This window comes from Trachemys scripta, chromosome 23, assembly GCF_013100865.1.
Source record: "Trachemys scripta elegans isolate TJP31775 chromosome 23, CAS_Tse_1.0, whole genome shotgun sequence".
NCBI classification, from domain to species: domain Eukaryota; kingdom Metazoa; phylum Chordata; order Testudines; family Emydidae; genus Trachemys; species Trachemys scripta.
The window spans coordinates 7,420,142-7,442,234 of NC_048320.1; the positions used below are offsets into that span (position 1 = coordinate 7,420,142).

Here is a 22,093-nt window from a genome sequence, read left to right on the forward strand (position 1 = left end):
TAGAAGACAATGAATCTTTCACATGTCCTACTTATAAAAGTCAGTCTCAATCATTTTTCAAGCTTCAAGTACGGTATATAATGCTTGAAAAGAAAAAGTTAGATTTCAAAGGCCTTCTGTAGTTTGCAAGCACTGTGCTTCAGTGTTCAGTTTTTCCCAGTGATTCCAGGATCAAATGATATTTTTAAAAAGTTAGGTACAGTTTTCTATAACTATTATAAAAGTATCCCTTGTAAAATAAGCAAGTGTTCATTAAAGTTAATTCCTATTGAGATTTCCTCCACACCAATAGCATTTTACCGAAAAACAAGGCATTACTGTACAAGGGGACTAAATGTTTCAATCGGAAAGCAGAGACAATTGCAAAGAGAAGTAACCATGTACTGCAGTGCTTAGTAAGCTGTTAGGAAATGAAGTCACTTTCCCTTATTGTAGTGACATGGTTTGAGAGAATCAGTCTGTTCAGAGGCTATCAATGGTGCTGAACTACTGAGTGCAACTGGTGTATTCTGAGCTGGAACTAAATGTTCTTTTGTGTCTAAAAGCTAAACGAGAACTCAGGGACTTAGTGGATAAAATACAGGAACTTTACCTTGAGTACTGCGATTGAAGGCTAATCTACAACCCAAATGACATGGGCTTGCTGCTGTCGTCCCCGGTGACCAACAAATTTGAACAGGCAAGTTTTATAGAGACAGTAAATAGAAGTTAATGGCTGAAAATCTACCCTTTGGTACACACACAATTCACAGCGAGGTTGATGGGAGACGTGCGTGTGAGTCTGAGGGCAGAAATTGTAGCCTCCCCATAACTTCTGCAGTGCCTATGAGCACCACTAGCACTTGAAATATGAAGCCTTCCTTTAGTGTTGCTAAAAGCATATCAAGTTTGTTTCTGGTGCAAGGGATTCAGCATCTATCAAAATCAAGAGTCGAAGAGATTTTAAAGTTGGGTTTTTATTTATTTGTGAGGAATATGCTAGCTACAGTTATGTTTGTTTCAAGAAATCACAAAGTTGTATGTGCATGGTCTGATGTAGGCACTCTTTAGTGTTTAATAAGTCATTACATTTGGTGGATGAGACCACATTAACTTGTTTATGGTCAGTGAGCCCTGTCCGAAATCTGCTGTACCTCAGTAATTCAGCACAGTATGTCTTATTTATGTACAGGTATTCTAGGATAGGGTGAAACAGAGTAATTTTTTATCTTGAGAAAAGAGATTTCTTTCTTTCTCAGGGAAGCATGCAGATCACTTTTGAACATGTAGTCTGATACAGAGAATTTCAGCTTCATCACAACTAGTCTTTAAATGCAATATATACAGATTTTATCTCTTCTAATAGATAATCTCTGTATATAGTATTAAATATATTAACTCTAGTGGGATTCATTTGCACAATTGCTTATAGATTCTTTCAGAAATAACGTTTAAAATGCAATCTTTTTCATGGTGCCATGCTTTTGCCTTGTTTTGCCTTGCAAAGTCAATCTTTCACTACTGTAAATTATGAGAAGTCAGCCTCTGGTGTGGAAAGCATTTCTTCTGGGGAAAGAATTCCTTTCATTTAGATGTGGGACTTGGCACTTCCTCTTTCAGTGTAAACGCATTGTTATTTTTCTTGAATGGAAGAAACATTCACAAAACAAAAATTGCAAGCCAACTGAGATTTCTGACCAGATGGAAATGGCACAGATTTCCTGTTTGTGTTATTTCTTGCCATAAGCATTAAGTAAAGGTCAGATCATGCAGTATAATTGTCACCAGGAGTTTCTTTGCTTGTGTGGAAAGCAAAAGTTTTACCTCATCCTTCCAGGTAATATTATTTTGTTTTGTTTTTATTGCAGCTTAATACTAACAGGGAAATTTAACAGCTAAAATTTCCTGACAAACTTTGACATAAACAGTAAAATTACTACATAGTAAATCGCAGTTTGTGCAAACTTCACCAGGTTTCCTGTTGAATTCAGAACTGAGGATCTTTCATTTTTACAGTGTGTAAAAGAAATTAAAACCAAATTGTTAATATTTTTACATTTTTCGCAGAGGCTGAGCATCGTGGTATTTTCATTTTTAGCCGTAAAACATATGTGGTTCTTTATTGTAGAGGGTAAATTCTCTAGTGTGAGCTGTAGATACATTTTTTTCCCAGTAATTGATCGTGGTGAGTGATGTGTTCCTGGTTTCAATTTTTCAGACTTCAGCAGTAACACAGCGGATAAGTCCCTGCTCCACGCTGACCAGCAGCACTGCCTCACCACCAGCCAGTAGTCCCTGCTCCACCCTCCCTCCAGTCAGTACAAATGTTACAGCCAAGGATTGCAACTATGGGGCTGTTACCAGCCCTACATCCACTCTGGAAAGCAGAGATAGTGGTATCATAGGTGAGTAGTGTTCTCTCTCTCTCTGTCTCCCCTCCCCTCCCCCCAAATACTAACCTAGGCAATGATTCTGTGTATTTGTTTAGCAGGTGCTGCTTGAGAGTAAGTTTTTGGGTCTGTCTTTCTGCTGTTAAACAGGACATGTTAGCATGATTCAGATTTATACCATTTAAGTGGGTGGGAAGGATTGTTTCTTTTTTGAGTGCTGGTCCCTATTTGTATTCCACACGTAGGTATGCATGCACCTAAGAGTGGAAAATCTTGCAAGTAGTGTCCATTGTTCTGTGCCTGTGCCCTGGATCTCCTTGTGTTCAGCACCACTGGTGTATGGGGATGTGCGGACTGACCGACTCTCCAGTTCCTTCTTACCACTAAATGGCCTGAGTCAGAATTCTCTGACGCTAGCCTTGCATTGTCTTCATCTCTGTCAATATAACTGTATATAGTTTATTGGTGTTGTATAGTGTTTTATAATATTTTATTCAATTAGTGTAGCTTAGTTTTCCCCACCCTGGGGACCCATCTCCCCCTTTCGGGAATAGGACTGTGTCCAGAATTCCAGGATTTAAAAACTACATCTGTTGTCCTCACTCCTTCTCGATCAGCGACATCACCAGCACTGCCTTGGCAAGGCTCATATCTCCACCAAGTGCTGGATGTGTCACTCTTTCCCACCCTGGACCTGAGAGGGATGAAAGCTCTGACTGAGGAAGCACCTCCCAGAGAAAGCCTTGAGACCCCAATCAGATCCAGGCTGGGGAGACCCTCCTGTACACTGGTTTCAGTTCTCGAGCAGCAAGAGCTCTGGAGCAGAGGCTAGAGCAGATGACTCTAATGACCCGTTGTTTCAGGCTTCCTGTGCGTGTAAGGGACACTCTCAAAGATATACAATCCTCTAAGCTTCCTTCCAGGAACAGGGATCCCTCCCCAATTCCTTCCAAGTCAGGTGAGTTTTCACATGCAGATCTGAAGGACTTAGGTCTGCCCAAGCCTCCCAACCAGCAATGGAAAGCACACAGGAGCAAAGCTCCAACAGTACTGGCTCTGGTACCGACATTGGTTGCCTCTAGCAAGGCAAAGGACCAACATCTGCCAGTATCAAACGAGCTCTAGATGGGACACTGTCTCTGTCGGCACTGGTCAGGATCCACCAACCACTGAGTCTGTTGTGGCACTGGATCCGGTGGAACCAACACCTAGGACCCTTCATTCTGCAGCACGGACTTAGACATACGCTACCCTAGAGGATATCTTCTCCTCCTGTACTTACGTAATGCCTTTCACCAGGCTGCATCTCTACTGTCTGCAAGCCTCGCTCGCTTTAGTCAGTATATATGCCAATCAGTCACAACATGAACACCGTAGTTGTACAACAACTAGTAATGGGTGAAACATAATAGATAGTGACAATCCCCATTAATGTTAGGGCTTCACTCACCTGCTGGACAAACCCAGAACACAAGTGCATTGGAGTCTCTTTCCGACCTTCCAACCCCAACATCCCTCATAGACTGGGAAGCTCACATGGGTGGTCACATGGTACAAGGTACGTGGACACCTCGGGAGGCCAGGATGCATATTAATCTCCTGGAACTAAGATGCATTCCTCCCATTCATACATTCCTGACATGTACAGATAACATCAGACAACATGATGTCCAACTTCTGCAGAAACAAATGAGGGGCAAAATCCCTTACACTGTGCATAGAGGCAGTTGACTTACAGAACTGGTGTGTCAGGAACCACATCACAGTTTCTGATACTGTACTTCCCAGAGCCTCAGAACTCATTGGCAGACAACCTCAGCAGGCATTTTGCCACTGATCACGAGCTGGAATTACACAGTTCAGTGATGAACATCTTCGTGCAGTGGGGAATGCATCTTGGGACCTGTTTGCCTCCCAGATTGACAAGAAATTCAAGGTATATTGATTCAAAGCAGCTCAAGGTTTGTACTCCAGGGGCGTTGGTGCAACTGTCCTGGACAGGCAACGTAACATATGGGTTCCCTCCCATCCCGCTATTATCCCAGGTTCTACGGAACATTTGTCAAAACAAAGCATGAGTCATTCTCATCTCACCCAGTTGGCCCAGAGATTTTTGGTTTCCAGACCACCTATGAATGTCAATCCATTAGCACTCAGTCTTTCCCAGATCTGCTGGCTCACGAGAACCGCAGGATCAGAAATTCCAACCTGGACTCGCTTCATCTCATGGCTTGGCATTTGGATTGGTGTCAGACCTAGAGTGTTCATGTTTGGAGACCTAATAGTTCAAACTATTCATAATCACAGCAGGAAAGATTCTACCAGAAAATGTTTAGAGCCTGGCGCGGATACAAAAATGTGGATCTGCATCTTCCGGAATCAACCCGTGATCCAACTTGCGATCCGCTAGCCATCTTTTACCTGTATCCGCATCCGCACCCAGCAGCAAGCTGTCTCACAAGGGCTAGCGACGGGGTGTGGGGGAAGGGAGTGAGTGGGGGGCAGGGTCTTGCAGGGAAGCAGCAGTGCGAGGGTGGGGACTGGGAGTAAGGGGCAGTGTGGGGATGGGGTCTCGAGGGGAGGGCGGAGGGAAGGGGTGTCGCATTGCGTGCTGCTCCTGGAGGCTCACGAGCAATGGCAGATGGCAGCGGCAGTGCGTGATGCATCACAGTGGGGCGGAGGGGTGGGGCGCTGGGGCCCCGCCTGCTCCAATCCCCGTGGCCGGGCCCTGCTGCCCAGGAGCTGGCGGGCCGGGAGCACGGACAATGCTGCTGGGCCAGGCCATGGTGGGAGCGCTGGCACTGCCCGAGGGGCCCGAGCTGCTGGACCGGGAGCGGCACAGTGAGCCAGTGCTGGCCAGCCCTGACTCTGACCTACTCCCAGCTGCTGGCCACCGGCCGTGAGTGTGTTGTTGCCCCCCAGGCTGCCGCCACTGGTGAGTAAAGTCCTGTGCGGCTGTATCTGCATCCGATCCACTATCCGCAAAAATGGTCCGCTGATATCCGCAGATTTGCAGGGCTCTAAAAATGTTATCTAGCCAAATGGAGGCAGTTCTCTATCTGGGCACAACAGAACCAGTGTCATCAAGAAGGATGTTGGTCAATTGTAGAGAGAGACTCAAAGAGATCAATCTATTTAACTTAACAAAGAGAAGGCTAAGGGGTGATTTGATTATAAACTTTATCTACATGGGGAACAAATATTTAATCATGGGTTCTTCCGTGTATCAGAGAAAGATATAACATGATCCCATGGTTGGAAATTGAAGCTAGACAAATTGAGACTGGAAATAAGATGTACATTTTTGACAGTGAGGGTAATTAATCATTAGAACATTTTACCAAGGATTGTCATGGATTCTCCGTCACTGACCATTTTTAAATCAAGATTTAATATTTTTCTAAAAGATCTGTTCTTGGAATTATTTTGAGGAAGTTCTATGGCCTGTGTTATGATCACAGTGATCCATTCTGCCCTTGGAATCTACCTCCTCATTTTCAAGACACTGGGTCTTTCTCTTCGCTTGCTGTGGGTCTGCCTATCAGCAGTTAGTGCCCTCCATTCTCAATAGTTAGCTATTCTATATTTCATAAAAAGAAAGTATTGCTATCTGTTGCTATAGCAGAGTGAGCAGGGGACAAGTGATATCTTCTCTGAGACTCTCTAAGCGAATTTCTAACTGTATCCTCCTTTCCAATCAGTTGGGGCATTTCCCTTCCCCAAATGGATTAAGAACCTCTTCCACTAGAGCACAGGTGAGCTCAGAAGCATCTCTTTGAGTTGTGCTTATGCTGGACATTTGTAAGGCAGCCACCTAGAATTCCATCCACACCTTCATGAAGCATTTTGCTTTGGTCCAAGCCTCTTCTGCTGGCACAGCCCTTGGAATTATAGTATTACAGACATCTATACCATCTGCATCCTCGTACCTCCCTCCTATTTCAGTACTGCTTGCCTGTCATCCGTATGTGTAATACACACAGAGATAAGCACTTGAAGAAGATCCAGGGAGCAGGCGTAGATAAGCGAATACTACTTGTAAGATTTTTCCAGTTTCTGGCACACACACAATGCATGTGAGTTATTGTGCTAATTTGGTAGCATAGCAGGCTTGGGCATCCTATAAGGATGTGAAGAAGGTAAAGATGGTAGGTTTGGTGCCAGACAATAGCCTCCCACTTAGGAAACAGGTCCAGGTCCTCCTAGTTAACATGAGTAAGTTTAGATAAGTGAACAAAAAACAAATCCTGTTTTTCTGCCCCTTTCTTCTCTCACTGGCAGTTGCTCTATGGCCATCATTACAAGCGAACTGTCACTGTCCTAGGACCCCGGGCACATTTTCAAGGTGCAGATCTTCTGTTTGGCATCCCCTCCTCAGAGGTGCAGCCACCTGCCCATTCCTTAGAACGAGTGCTGACTCCCCAGACACCCGCCCCCCATCTGCCCAATAGCTTAAACACACCATCTTCCAGAACTCCAGTTCTGCGTTTTTTTGAGCCCGCAGTTTGTCTCCTCAAGGGGCACATGAATAGTGTAATACATATAACACAGAGAGAGACTTTGCACAGAATTCTAAAACCACTGCTATTTACTTAGTTGCACAAGAAAGACACAGATCGACACAAAAATAATAAACCCTACATGCATTTCCTTGCCTCTGTTTCCTTATCACTCCAGCGCACTCTTTGGGCTGGGGTCAGAGTTACCTGGGGCTGTCCCGAGTCCTGCTGTAGCGCATCGCTTATGTTCTGAAACATGGTACCTTCTCTGGTTGTGACCAGTCTGCAGTTAAAGAGGATACTCACCTCTGTCCCCACTATGAAAGTAAACCGTCTGCGAGCCTCCCTAGTTTATATCTCCCACCACCAATACCTTTGTCTCTTTGTCCTACTGGTAACCACTGAATAGACAGTGGTTGAGTTCTAACGACTCACCATTGTCCCTGGTACTAAATGCTTAAAGGCTTCTCAGCAATAGTGAACACAGAGACAGACATTTGTGATTCAGCAATTGCCATAGTAACAACTGCATAATAACTTCATAATATCAACCAGAATCCATATGTTGTACAGAGCTTCCTCAAATCATCAGAGTTGCATTAACCTTCCTAACCTAGCCGTGTTGCGTCTCATGTTTTAGAGGAATTATGAGAATTGCCTTGGGGCAGAGGTGTTCTGGTTTCATAAGCACACCTCGTTTCCTCCCAACAACAGCCTGAGCCTTCCCATGAGACAACTGCTTCTCTCACCTTAAATCCTCTTTCTGTTTTATATTCAGTGTGTCCAGCCCCAGTGTTTGGCCACTGCAAGGACAATATTAGCAAGGGGACAGTACCTTGGACTGCAGAGTTTGCATGCCCCATGGCTGATTCTCTGTGGCCCATACCTGTGACTTTTCTGAACCTTTAGGAGAGCAAGCTTCCACTTGTGCTCCCAAAAGTCTGTCTAGTTTTCTTTAGCTCAACCATAGGCAAGACTTGCCTCAGTGAAGAACCAGGATGACTTTAACACAGAATTGCATGGTTGCGTCCCTTGCGTGTATCTGTCTAGCAGATTTTTAGTGACTGTTTCATTAGTGCCCTCTGCATATTGCAATACATGTTTAGATGGGAGAATTTAGAATACAAATGTGTATATTTTATTTCAACTCAACACCTGCAAAGACGCAGTTGGAGGAAAAAGAATTTCTATGTAAAATCAGATGGGATGTTTCTAGCTCAGTAGCTCTTTGTCATGTTTCAAATATTGTATATTCTTCCTGCTAAGGGAATTCTTTTCCCTTTCAACCATCTATATATTAAAAAACAGGATCATAATTTAAGAAAGTTAGTTTTTCTAGTCATTGGTGTTTTGCATGGCTGGTCAGGAAACCTGAGTTTAATTTCAGCTCTTCCACTTCCCGGAACCGTTGTTTGTATTACTTTTGCTTGCACATTCTTGTAATGAAAATGTAAAAAGTACTCTGAGTGATATATCACTGTGGGTTATTGAACTCTATATGGAGTTACTGCACAATCACATGTAGTTATCTATTCCCAGTGCTTGATAGTCAGAATCTCAGTCTGTCCAGTTGCAACATCCCTATGAAGTATTGTGCTGCGGGATCACGGAGTGTCCTAGTCCATTATCAGACCTGTCAATTAGGACCAGGATTTGAGCACTCAAGGAATTAGAAGGCAGTGGAGCTTGCAAAGCACCAGTGTGGTGTGTTTTCATCAGTCTTTGTTGCAAGCGATGTGTGCTTCTATGTGCTATGTCATTTTCATTGTCTGTAGTGGTTCCATCCATCCCCAGATGAGAGTGAGTTGCAAAATCCAACCTGAAGGTGTTGAAATTGCACATTGCCACAGGTAGAGCTGTTCATCTCAGAGGAATAGGTGAAGTCTTCTGGTCAAGTGAAGGTGTTTCTCACCATTGTGGCAATCTGTATGTAGTTGAGTAGAGCAGTGTAGAGTAGTGAGGCATCTAAAATGATCCTAATATGTCACATCACCTTGATGAGCTGTGAGTTGATGACCTTAGTCATTGATGAGGCTAATACGTTGGAGAGTTGAGCAAATTTTTCCATTGCCTACCAACAAGACTTCTGTTTTTCATGGGTTGACTTTGAGTCAACTGTTTTTCATAGAGCAGGCTGCAATAGTGGGATTTTTCCCACACAAAAAAAAGTTGCAGGAAAAATCTCCTTAAGGAATTTTTCTGGCAGGAAATTCCAGTTTTCCCATGGAAAATTTTGACAACTGTGGGAAATCAGTAAAAAAAGTGGAAGGGGAACACCTTAAAAAGTGAAAGTGTCACTTTCTCTCTTCAAGTAACACTTTCAACCCTTTGTTACTATTTTCTGACCAACAAAATTTGTACAAAATGTGGGGAAATGGGTTTTTCCCTACTTTTTCATATTTTCCAAATAATAATTATTAAATATTTAGCAGGAAATTTTGAACAAGGTCTGATTTTTCCATACATCTGCTATTTTCTCCCAGGCAAAGGACATTTTGGGAATTGATGTTTTTTCATTAGCATATTGGTGAGACCTGAGTCCGTGATGTCTCATAATCACTCTGAGAGGCGTAGTCTAGATGACTAACAGTATTCTGGAATTCTCTTTAGTACAGAATGTAGTGGGTAGAATGCTCTGCAGACAGGAATCAATCCGCTCCTCACCCAGATCAATCTGTTCACTGCTGCAGAGATCCCCGCATGTCAAAAGGTTTTTGGTCCAAGTGGCTCCACATGCTACTTCAAGAGTGTAAATCTGGAGAGTTAACGTATTGAGATAATTCCTTTTACAAGTTAATCATATCCTCCTTCACCCTTATTCACGATTGGAAGAGACCTACATATTTCCCTAGAGGTCACACAGTTCTTGAGTTTTAGTCCCTCCTCTGATTCCTAAATTGGTGCATAGATCTATTATCTCATCTCTGCCCCGCCTCAGGCCGGTATATTATTTATATAATATTCACGGAAGACTCTAGATTATTTCCCTGTTATCACATTATCATATATGATTCTTGTAAAATCTCTTCATCTCAATGCCTTGATGTGTTGGTTTCAAATGAAACAAGGCAATACAGTCATGAGGACATTATTGGCATTCCATTACTTCTTAAGAATGCCACTAACATGCATGCTCATTGTGTCTCGTACTTGCACAAAATACAGTGGTTCCGAAATGATGTTCCAGAGAGTGGCTGGTCACGTGTTACTTGCTAATCTTTCTTGTTTCCAGCTGCTAAAGACATCTAACCATAGAATCAGTACTTGCCTAATGTTACTTTTTCACATAAACAGATGATGTAGATGCCTTCGGGAGGTTCTCTTTGAGATCACAAGTTGGGGGACGAGCAATTGACAGGATAATATGTATCTCTGTTAAGATATAGTCCACACTATGTCAAAGGTCATTACTGAGAGTCTGGCTTAAGCCAACAAAGCCCAAGAAATACACCTCTACCCCAATATAACGCTGTCCTCAGGAGCCAAAAAATCTTACCACGTTCTAGGTGAAACTGCATTATATCGAACTTTCTTTGATCCGCCGGAGTGCACAGCCCCGCCCCCCTGGAGTGCTGCTTTACCATGTTATATCCGAATTCGTGTTATATCGGGTCGCGTTATATCATAATCTTGTTATAGTTAGTATGGTAACACCCATTCTTTCATGTCCTCTGTGTATATATATCTTCTTACTGTATTTTCCACTGCATGCATCCGATGAAGTGGGTTTTAGCCCACGAAAGCTTATGCTCAAATAAATGTGTTAGTCTCTACAGTGCCACAAGTACTCCTGGTCTTTTTAATCAAGGCTGCAACTTTTTGTTGTGCTTAGCTAGTATTATATGGTGTAAGGAAATCTGTACGGTCTCAAACTTTCTCTCACCATAAAATGTCTAGGCATCTCTTAAAAGGCATGTTATCCATGTGCTTTGATGGTCTCTGTGGTCCCAGTTGTCAAACTTAAAGGGACACATTTTCATTTTATGCATCTAAATATCTAATTTTAGGCACCTATGTAAGGAGCCTAAGTAGGAACTGAGGTGCCTAAATCAGCACTTGAGTGCATAAAATGGAACTTAGGTACCTAAGTAGGGACGTAAATGCCTAATTTTAAGTACTTATGTTTATAAATTGGGCCACATGTAACTATTTGTTCCACCCGTGCTCTTTAAGTTCAGTCCTGTCTGCTTTCCTTGTTTACTCCTTATTTCCACATTTTTTAGATTGTGCTCCTCAGGTTTTACGTCTAATCAGTGTGAATAAATGACCATCTCATGCTTACTGAGCCCCTGAATAAATTGTATTGCTTGCATTAGAGTAGGTTACTTTGAAGTCTTATGTTCTCCAGAAAATACAAGGTTCAGTCTGTTTAGCCTTTCAGTATAATGAATATTCTTTAAACTTGGAATCCTCCCAGTTCCAGCCCTTTGCACCTTTTTCAGGACATATCTGTTCATCTGTTCCTCTAAATATCTGTTTCGAAAATGGAAATCCCTAATCTTTTCGTGTAGATGAGTATTGGTGACGAGCCTTGTATGGTAATAATATCACACTTACTGGGAAAGGGTCCAGTCCCACACTTCATATGAAGGGAAACAGCCTATTGATTTTCAACCCACCTCCTGCCATTCAGTGGGCAGTTTATCTAAGTAAGAGATGTAGGTTGATGTAGTAGAACCTCCGAGTTCGGAACTCCTTGGGAATGGAGGTTGTTTGTAACTCTGAACAAAATGTTATGGTGTTTGTTTCAAACGTTTACAACTGAACATTGACGTAATACAGCTTTGAAACTTTACTGGGCAGAAGCAAAATGCTGATTTTAACTATCTTAATTTAAATGAAACAAGGACAGAAACCGTTTCCATACCTTGTCAAATCTTTTTTTAACTTTCCCTTTTTTTTCTAATAGTTTACATTTAACACAGTACTGTATCTGTGTGTGGGTTTTTTTGGTTTGTTTTTGTTTTTGGTCTCTGTTGCTGCCTGATTTCATATTTCCAGTTCCAAATGAGGCGTGTGGTTGAATGGTCACTTCATAACTCTGGTTTTCGTAACTCTGAGGTTCTACTGTACCTCAAAATTGTATTATGTCCTTTATTGCTTTATCCCAGCTTAGATTTTTACTACAACTGTTAATTAGGATGATGGCATAAACAACTTTTAATTAGCTAAAATATTGAGCATATCTGGGTAAAGACAAAATTTCAATCTTAATTTTGAATTTTCCTGGCTTCTGTCAGTTTAAACTAGCTCATTAGTGTTTGTACATAGTTATTTTCTGGAGCTTTTTTTTCTTTCTTTCAGAGTTGTTATAGTTTCTTATATGAATAGATATTTGGAGTCTCTTAAAAAACGCCAACAGATTTAGACGCTGATAGACCATAACAATTATCCATCTGTCTTTCATAGCAGCTAAGCCCATGTAATAAACTTTCTCATTATTGTATTACAAAAGTACAACCTATGATGTAACCATTTTTCTAAATAGCAACTTGATTCTTTTCTTCTAAAAGCCTCAGTGTCACTAGTCCATATTGTATGTTAATGACTTGCAGAATTTTTATTTAAAAAATACCTTGAGTGTGTTCTATGATGGACAGTGTTGTTGTAGTTGTGCTGGTCCCAGGATATTAGGGAGACGAGGTGGGTGAGGTAACGTGTTATTGGACCAACTTCTGTTGGTGATTGAGCACAAAAAAGCTTGTCTCTTTCACCATCGTTAAGTACAGCCACAATTGAGAGAGAGAACTGCATCCTGCAGTTATAGGAAAAATATCAGAGAAAGATTTATTTTTTCTGCTATCATAGGATGCCCAATTTTATTTCAGTTGCTTTTCTTATAGTAGCACCAAAACCCCAATAAACACAAAAATGAAGTTGTAAAGGAAAGGGGGGATTAGGGGCAGGAGGGAGAGAGGAGAATGCCAAAACCAGAGAGAGGAGCAGGTAATCTTTTTCTCCTGTGAGCCACTAACCCTTTTTCATGAAGCGACAGAGTAGCTGGTGAAAATGTTGACCTAATTTTAACCCCTGAATAGTTTCCAGGTTTTTTTTGGCTCTCACAATATAAAAGCAGCCAACTGTTAATGTTCAAAGACTGCTACTGAAGAAAATCTGGTAACAGAATCATGTACTTTTGAAATCTCCTACATCACATTCCAGCAAGAAACAGACTTTTAAGGCTCAGCTACTAACACCTTAACTACGATAAAACACAGAGAGATTTCCCAACTATCTTATGCATGACTACAAAATAAAATATAAATCTTCTCTAATGGAATACAAAGCATATCAAATTGGTAGCAGTCTGCTAGGGACATAGCATGTTTCAAGTCAGTGTTTCCCTAAATATTTTTTAAAACTACCATTTTGTGTTTTGTCTCTTTCTGGGAAAAGTGACATTTGTGGCTGTGCTTCTAAACCATCAGCTGTTGTGTGTTTCTTCCTTAAAGTAAGGCTCTGTGGTGATCTACAGTTTATTCCCTGTTTAGTTATTCAGTTTTCTTGAGTGAGATTTTGGTAAATCAGGTAGAAGAAAAGCATATGACACTGAAATAGCTTGAAAAAAAGCCCATGAACTGTGCACATCTCTTGCAGTGCTGCAGCAATAGGGTGGATCTGTCTAATACCACGTAGGCAGTTGTCTCCTCTTAAATTTTGCAGGATTTTAAATGAAGAGCTCGAACACTAAGCGAAGGGCCCTCATTCCAAAAGTTACTCTGGTGTAGCAGCTTTCATGCTTGCTGTTCTTCGTTTTGTCCTCTAGACTTCTTTATATCTAGTTGCATGTTGCTACAGATAAAAATAGCTTTGATAATGAATTCATCTAGAGTGTGTGCTAAACAGGATAGATGATACAGACAAGCTGGGTCTGTTTGGGAATAACTAAATATCTTAAGGACTAAAGAGACACTAAAACGACACTTCAGCATAAAGCCAGATTAAATATTTTTGTTGTTTTAGAACTAAAAAAACCTTGAATAATTCTAGTTTTGCGATCAGTATTTGTTAATGGTCAATAAATTTCCTAGAACTACACAATTAAATCCTTTTGAGCACCTCGATAAAGGACCTCCATAAAGGAAACAAGTAGATGTGAAGGATCTAATTTTGAAGAATGCTGGGCTTTTGTACATTACAGCATCTGAATGTTGAAAGTGATGGCAGTGGTAGTTGTTAGATAAAAAAGGACAATATCTATCAGGTTATCTAATCAGGCGTGAGGGGAAAAAATCAGTGGGGTCATGGATTTGCTATCAAGTTAAATACAACACATATCATTTGAGGATACTGACTCCATTAAAAAGCACAGATTTAGTGGAAAGAAAACTGCATTTAATTTGTGTGTATTTATGGCATCATTTGTGGGAACTGTCAGGGTTGAAAGGTCTAAACAATCTACCATAAAACAAAAATGATTATTAATAAAATGTGTATAGTACTGTACAGTTACAAAATGTTTTCCAAACATAGATTAAGACACCATTCCTCCTACGAAGAGCTTGTTAGTCCAAGAGGCCAGTTCTGCCTCTTCCTAACATTGAGTAATGCCCTACTCCATATGTAGTCCCATTGAAGTCACTGGGATGGTTTATGGAGTGAGGTATTACTCAACATGAGTTAGGATGGCAGAATCTGGTCCTTAATAAAACAAATAGGTCAACAGATCAGAATAGAGAAATTGAGTGAGGGGATTATTAATAAGGAGAAGGGAAGAAGGAACATTTGAAGAACAGGGCTGGCGGAAGAGGGGAAGGGCATGTGGCATATGAGGATGGGGAGATTATTCCAGGCGTACAGCATGATAAAAGGAACAAAGATGAGTGGGAAAAGAATCTGAATGAAGCAGTAAATTGAGTGGACTGGGCAGAAAGTTGCAAGAGGAAGAAGTAGTGATGCCAGCTCATGATTTTATCCTGAATATTGCAATGTTTGATGTTTTCCTTAAAGTTCCAGCTGTTGGGGACGGGATTAGATGAGAATCTCAGCTTTCAAAATGAAAGGTCAATTTCTAGCCTTCCTGGTTGCAGAGAAACACTTGATATCATGACCCAAGTTGTACTCTAAAAACCCCAAAACCAAAGGGCAAATAAAAATCAGTCACATTTATTTTTGAAAATCTTGTGGTTTTTTTAGACAATCTCATTATTTTAGTGGACGTGACTCATGATTTTGGGGTTGACATTTCTGAAGGAGGAAGAAATTAGCAGAATTATTGATGGTACAGGGACAAGTAATGCCTTTGATGCAGAGAACAAATCAAGAGATTTGTTCAAGAGACAAACAAATCAAGACATGCGGTTAAATCACAGAGAGAAAATTATATTTGTCTAAATGACCTCAGTAGCTGTGGTCATCCTTCTAAAATCCAAAATTCTCAGCCTCCCGTAATAAACATAGGGTGTGGAGTCAGGTAGAGAGAGTAGAAAAATAGCACCTGGGATTTATACACCTCTACAAATGCAACAAACTCTGTGTCCTGGATAATTTGATGATGAATCACTACTGAAGATTTTAACTCTGAAATAACCCTTGGATTAGATATTTTTTTATTAAGGACATGTTTAAATCATATTTTATAGGATATTTAACTTTTCTTGATTGATCCTGTAAGAGGGTGCATCTTCGCTGCTGTCTTCTTGCCCTGCAGAAACTGTGCAGACTCCATTAGTTGTGCAGTCACAGTGCCTTTTATTTTGAGTCCCCCTCCCCCAATACCACCACAGGCCCTTGAAACAGTCTATTTACAATATATGCTGTGCTTTTGGCCCTCTCATCAGGACCTGAGGGGAATAGAGGTCTCCCTTCTCTGAGGCCTTTGTGTGAATGGACTCAACTAACCCTGTTCCCCCATCCCTCCTGGCACTTCCTTCCTCTTTATCAGATTTGGGCTGATGGGCTAATTTGCTCTGTATCCCATTCAGCCCACAAACTGATTATCTGGTTACCTCAGTCAGCTTTCTCTGGGGGACTAATTGGTGTCAGAGTGCAGGCTCACCTGTTCACTCTGAGCCTGCACTCTGTCACAGATCCCCTTTAATTGCCATTAGTGTTACTGACTCCTGCTTGAGGTTTGGGTTCTTGGTACTAGATTTGTTTAAAATATATAATAGACATGACAAAATATGCTTAAACTATATATTTGCTTCTGCACATGATAAACTCAAGTAGAAAGTAAGGACTGTTTTATCTCATTGCCATGGTATTTGCAGCAAGTAATTTATGATACGAGCCTAGGCGTGTCTTTCGATGCAGTAGTGCTGTGCGGTTATATCCAGGCCTTACATTTCCAGTCTCAATCTCAAGCATGAATCCCTGCTGTCTTTGATGCATTAAATTCATTCTGCTTATCTGCTGATTCATTGGGGAATTTAAAATGTAGAGCAGAAAGGGTCAGGATGATGCCACTATCAAGGTATTTTCCATAATATTTCAAAACCCTTTGTGTACTTGCTGCCATTTATAATATTGCCTTGAGGCTTGAAACTAAAATTGGTTTACTTGTTTCATATTTCTCTGTCACACACAGACTTTCTCTTTCAGGACAGGATTGCTTATTTGTATTAGGCCACAAACCTTTGATTTCATTTTAACAACATGACCATTACATCACTTGTTTTAGAGGAAATTAAGCACACAGAGAATTATGGGAACTTTTAACTCCCTCCCTTGACTAGTGTTGGTTTAAAGGCGCTGTTCTGGAGAAAGAAACCTTTGCCTTTCCTGTCCTGTGACAGCTCCACAAGGTTGTATGCTGCATTGCTGTGGAGGCCATGACTGTTCTGAGGGTACTTTCTCTGGCTGCATCATGCTGCTTCCCAGCACTGCCACTGTCCCCCGGGGAAAGTCACAGACTCTGCCTACCCGTTTTCTATATGTGGCAGCCTCGCTCACAAGAATGATGTGGGTGACACTGATGCCCTTAGATGGATTCTTTTGTGGCTGGTTCACTGAAGGCTTGCCTAAACTAAGATAAATAAATGGAGATATCCTATCTCCTAGAACTGGAAGGGACCTTTTGAAAGGTCATTGAGTCCAGTCCCCTGCCTTCACTAGCAGGACCAAGTACTGATTTTGCCCCAGATCCCTAAGTGGCCCCCTCAAGGATTGAACTCACAACCTTGGGTTTAGCAGGCCAATGCTCAAACCAATGAGCTATCCCTCCCCCCTTACACATTTATTTTAAAATGTGTAAGCTAACATGTTTTAAAACTGTAGCATGACACGGAGTAAGTTATATTTTATCACACCTACCAACTGACATGTTAAAATAGGCTTGGTCCTAGGCTTTATGGTTTTAGCATCCAATTTAAATGTGGCTTATGGGGTTAGGTACCTCGAGATAGCTCACTCTTTTTTTTAAAAAAACAACAACAGTTTTTCATAATCTAGACATATCCTAGGTCTGTATGGGTTTGAATATTATAGCCGGTGCTGGTAATGCCCACCATAGTATTAGAAAACCACGTTCCATTTTAAGCCTCTATTTCCATATGCTCAGAACTTTCGAATCCACCTTCGGGCTGAAATCTTCTAGGCATGCTCTCGGCCCAGGGAAGAACTGGAAAGTTTGTCTAATTGTCGATTGTTTTCAGTGGGACTGACACCATAGGCTGCTGACTGAAGCCATTATATTCTTCATCCTTCAAACCTGTCAATGGGTCACATACAATCAAAATGTATGATGAGTAAACAAAGTATGGAATGGGTTTGTTGCATGTCAGGCCATAAGTGACAGATTTTAATGGCTTTTAATTTATTGTGTGAATTGAATAAACCAGGGTTGTTGTTTTTTTTAAAAAGAAAACCTGAAAAATAGAAATGACATCACCTGCAACCCTAAAGACTCCCCACATGGGTCAGACCTTTATCAGTTGAGCTCTAGGCATAACTGTTGTCTGCTATGTGGAGCAGCCACTAGAAGCAAATTACTACATATTTTGTCAGTGGTTCACATAACTGAATGCTAGACAGCAGTACAATGCTAGAACTGAGGAATCCTGAGTTCTATTCCTGGCTCTTGAAGGGAAGTGTCATCTAGTGACTAGAGCAGTGGTTACAGGCAGCGTAGCAAAGCACACAGATTTGGCAGAAAGCAAGAGTGTGCTTGACACTTCACAGACATTTCTGAATACAAGAGTCCTGTCCTAAATAATCTGGTTATATTTGTGAAATTCACTGCTCCTTGGTTGTCTCATCGCACAATTTGTTTAAACTAATGCGCTGTAGGTGAAATGGTCCTAGAACACATGCATGTTCCTGCAGCCATCACATGATTAACACAGTTAAGCAATTTAACATAAAAATGTGTCCCTCTTGGAAGCAGATTCCTCATTGTTAGGATTTCCTATTCATTGGCTATAGCAGCTGTGAAAGTTATAGAATCACAGTTAAGAGTTACACAGCAAATAAACCTCTGAGGATTTACACTAAATACTTTGTTTATGATTTCTGTAATCTAACCAAAGTAGTGTTATCAGGCGAAATTGTTTGCATAATTTGGAGGGTCATTTTAACTATAATCTGATGCTTTGATTATGGGATTTCTCTCTCTCTCTGCATGTATAATTATATATAAAATATCTGGCAGAAAGATAGTTATCTACAATGATGTCATTATGTCATTCTGTGTTTGCTGTAATACAATTCCTCTTCAAACTATTTCCAGCGGTATCTTCTCCCCAAAATGGGAAAATAAATAACTTGGGCCAAATTCAGGCCCAGTGTTTTTAACATGGACATGTTTGCACTTTCATGATGCAAAGGCAGTCCTGTTCTGGACCTGCATTATATCTGTCCCAAGACTGCATACCCAGTCCCCATGCAACTGCATGTGGCGATTACTCCTGCAAAGCACAATTAATCCGCAGCAGGGTGAATGTAAGAGATCATGGGGATACGTGCTTAAACACACTCATCTTCTGAACCAAGAACCTGTCCTGGATTGCTCTTGCTGCAGCCCTGTCCATAGGAGAGTTTAGACTGTGAATTCGGCAGTTTTGGGGGAAGAATTGCTTCACATGCTTCTCTTTTTGGTTGCAGGTATTCCCCAACTGCCTAAACACATCCCAAGCCTAAATAGCTTCCTGTATATCCAAGTCTTACTAACTTTTCTCCATGTAGTATTACATTGAGACAGGCTCATTTGATGTAGACAGTGTGACTTTTCTGAAATAGAACTATGTTCTCTACGATAGTGATTGAGAAGTGGTAATTTCATAGCTCTGATTGCCTGTGGTAGGCACAGCCCGTTCGCTGCACCATTACTTACGTTTTAGTTCTCCTCGGAGACATGCACTGCATACTAATTCAGGATGCTGAGTTTTAGCAGTCTTTTTTTTTTTTTGTCCTTTTAAATAAAATTAAAATAGTTTTGGTTTAAAATAGCTCACAGAACGGATTAAAGCCATAGAGCAATTGATTTTAGCCTGCATAGTAGTACTTAGATCATCCAAGACCATTCAGAAGGTAAATTAACCCACAGGGAACAATCCCAAATACCTGAGTCAGTGAAGAATTTGCGCATAAAAACAGCTTGATTTTAAACCAGTGAAAACTACATTTCAAGTATACACAAATTAGCAGTTAGGAAGGGGACCTTCAGGGTTTATTCTTCATTTTCTGTTGTTGGCTCATTTAAAGCAAGAGTATTGCTAAAGTTCCTGTCTGTCAAGATACTTTGTTTTCCACAATTTGCGCTATTTGGAGATTATTTCCCTCCGTTGATGATGTTTCTGGAAAGATTGATTGGAAATATGTCTTTGGCAAAAATTAATTTTTACATAAATACATGGTACAGTATGTCTCAGCAACACAAACTGAGACTATGAATTAGAGATTCTAGAAAAGGCAGCTGAAAACATATTTCCCAATAATTAAACAGTGTTGGGGGAGAGGATCTGCTAACAACATCTGTTTCTTGTTTGATCTCATTTTCCCATTTTAACATATAAAATTGTTTTCCTGACAGAAAATATATATTTAAATGCCAACAAGAATATATCAAATATTTAGCATTCCTGTAGTTATTTTGAACTTAAAAATGCTTTACAAACATTAACTAATCCTTGCAGCACCTCTCAGATAAGGAAATATTACCCCATTTTACAGAGGGAAAAACTAAGGTACAGAGTGATAAAGTGATTTGCCCAAGGTCCCCAATGAAGTTAGAGTCAAACCTGTGATTAGAACTCAGCTGTTTCTGACTCTGTCCTGTGCCTAAACCACTTGGTCACACCTTGTTAGAGGTTCCACATTCTTTTTGAAATAAGCCCATGGATCTTTAATCCAGCCAGACATTTTTTTTTACACTCATTTTAGAGTGTGTACTTTTCTAAAAGGACTTCAATCAGTTCTTGTTAAAGGAAAGATCATCTATGTCATGTCTTTTTTCTGAACAGTTCAAAGACAAGTGGGATCTGCAGAATGGTGACGTTTCACTATGTCATGGTGCACTTAATTGCCCTTTGCACTTGTAGGAGTATTAGATGGTCTCCTTGCAAGTTCCCTTTTGGTTTTTAAACACTTGAAACTTGCAAAAGTCAGAGAAATCAAGTGACAGGTAGCTCTTGTGACACTAACAGGCACAGTAACTTCTGGGATGGCATCTCTTTTGTCTTGTTCAGAGTACAATAGCTTCACTATTAATTCCTTCAGTTGTCTTTTTTCCCCTTGTTATGATGCTTGTGACTTTATTTATAAATATTTAGCCCTGATTCTCATTATATTATCTCCCTACAAATATTAAATGGCATTATCAGACACAATGGGCCAGATTAATCCCTGGTACTTCCACTGAAGCTAATGGATGTTCAAAATGCTATTATTTGGGATGCTGTGGTTCAAATTGTGTAAGAAAATCCATTAAAATCCTTTTTTGTGAGATGAAACTGCTCTCTTTACGAATTTTGCTTTAATTTGAAACTTGGCATAGAAAGAGCTTAAGCCTGAAAGCATATGCTTCTTTGGAGTAATTTTGTGTTTGTTTTTACCAATATAAAAGAAATTAAACCACTCTGGTTGTTGTTAATGAGACCACACAGATACAAGCCATTATGGCTTTCCATATCTTTTGCTTCAGAAATGGTCTTTTGTGTGAATGCAAGGAGAAAAGCCTCTTTCAGAAGACAGGGCATTATCATAGAATATTTTGGAAAACATAAGTGTGATCTTTGTACTGTAAACAGAAAGTGCTTAATTCATGTTGTGTTGTCCAGGGCCCTGTGGCAATAGTTTGTTGCATTTTAGACACATTAACATAGACTTTAGGTTTGGAGAAGTAATTATAGTGGTTAAATGGAAATGAAAGTATTAGAGTTTCAATGGAGGAATGGTTTATAAAGTTATATTAGTTATATTTATAGACATTTGAGGCACAGGAAAGTTCAAGATCAAGTTGGATATCTGGTTTCCTGACAGCACAGGATGGGTGGAGGGTGATGAGTTTAGGTTGAGAATTTTCTGCCTATCAATTAGTAGGATAGCAGTTTGGATACCTGGGGCCGGTTAAGACCTGATATAGTCAGATGCCTCCCTCCCCATTGATTTAAGTGGAGTAACATGCACTTATATCAGATCTGAATTTGTCCCATTCACTTGAAAGATATTGAGCAAAGTTTAAAAAAAGGGGGGGGGGCGCTTTTGCTTTGGCAGTATCATAGTGGAAGTAATACCTAAAGTTGAAGTCAAAAAGAAAAAAAGGAGGAGACCATGAAATAAACCCCAACAACGTAGCACCAACAGTGTAATCCACACAGTAAAAAGGTGAATTTATGTATTACCTTTGAAGCTTCATAAACTCTGTTAGAAATCAGATGTGACCGTAAGGGTTAACATTTATACCCAGTTGATTTTTCTAAAACAAGTATGCTACTGTCCTTTGTTATACTCTGTAGTTGATTATCACAAGCATTTTTGATAAACTTTAAACTGATACAGTTTGACTCACTGTATATTAGAAGAAAATGGAGCCAATGAGCAAAACTGACTTTGTATTTGTTCTTAATCGCCTTTATTATAAGTCTGTGGGATTGTGTGTTTGAACAAATACAGTTATATGTAGCATTTTAATACTCGTGATAACTGCAAATGCCTTTTAGTAATGTCAAACAAAACTTTTCAAAGCTGTAAGTAGGACAGCTTCACTCGGTTCTATAATCTCTGATTTATGTGAGAATGCTGGAAAATATGATCAGCTTTATTTTTGTTATTTTCATTGCACATATC

At 40.4% G+C, this 22,093-nt stretch overlaps 1 protein-coding gene across 12 annotated transcripts in view; it reads left to right on the forward strand.

The window, feature by feature from the left end:
- The window catches only part of TANC2 (tetratricopeptide repeat, ankyrin repeat and coiled-coil containing 2), a 593,041-nt gene that overhangs the window by 430,083 nt on the left and 140,865 nt on the right, over positions 1–22,093 (forward strand). For all 12 annotated transcript variants that reach the window (XM_034755956.1, XM_034755955.1, XM_034755959.1 and 9 more), the window contains one exon: positions 2,198–2,384. In XM_034755956.1, coding sequence (XP_034611847.1) covers positions 2,198–2,384 — 187 coding nt within the window. The remainder of the gene's footprint in view (positions 1–2,197; positions 2,385–22,093) is intronic.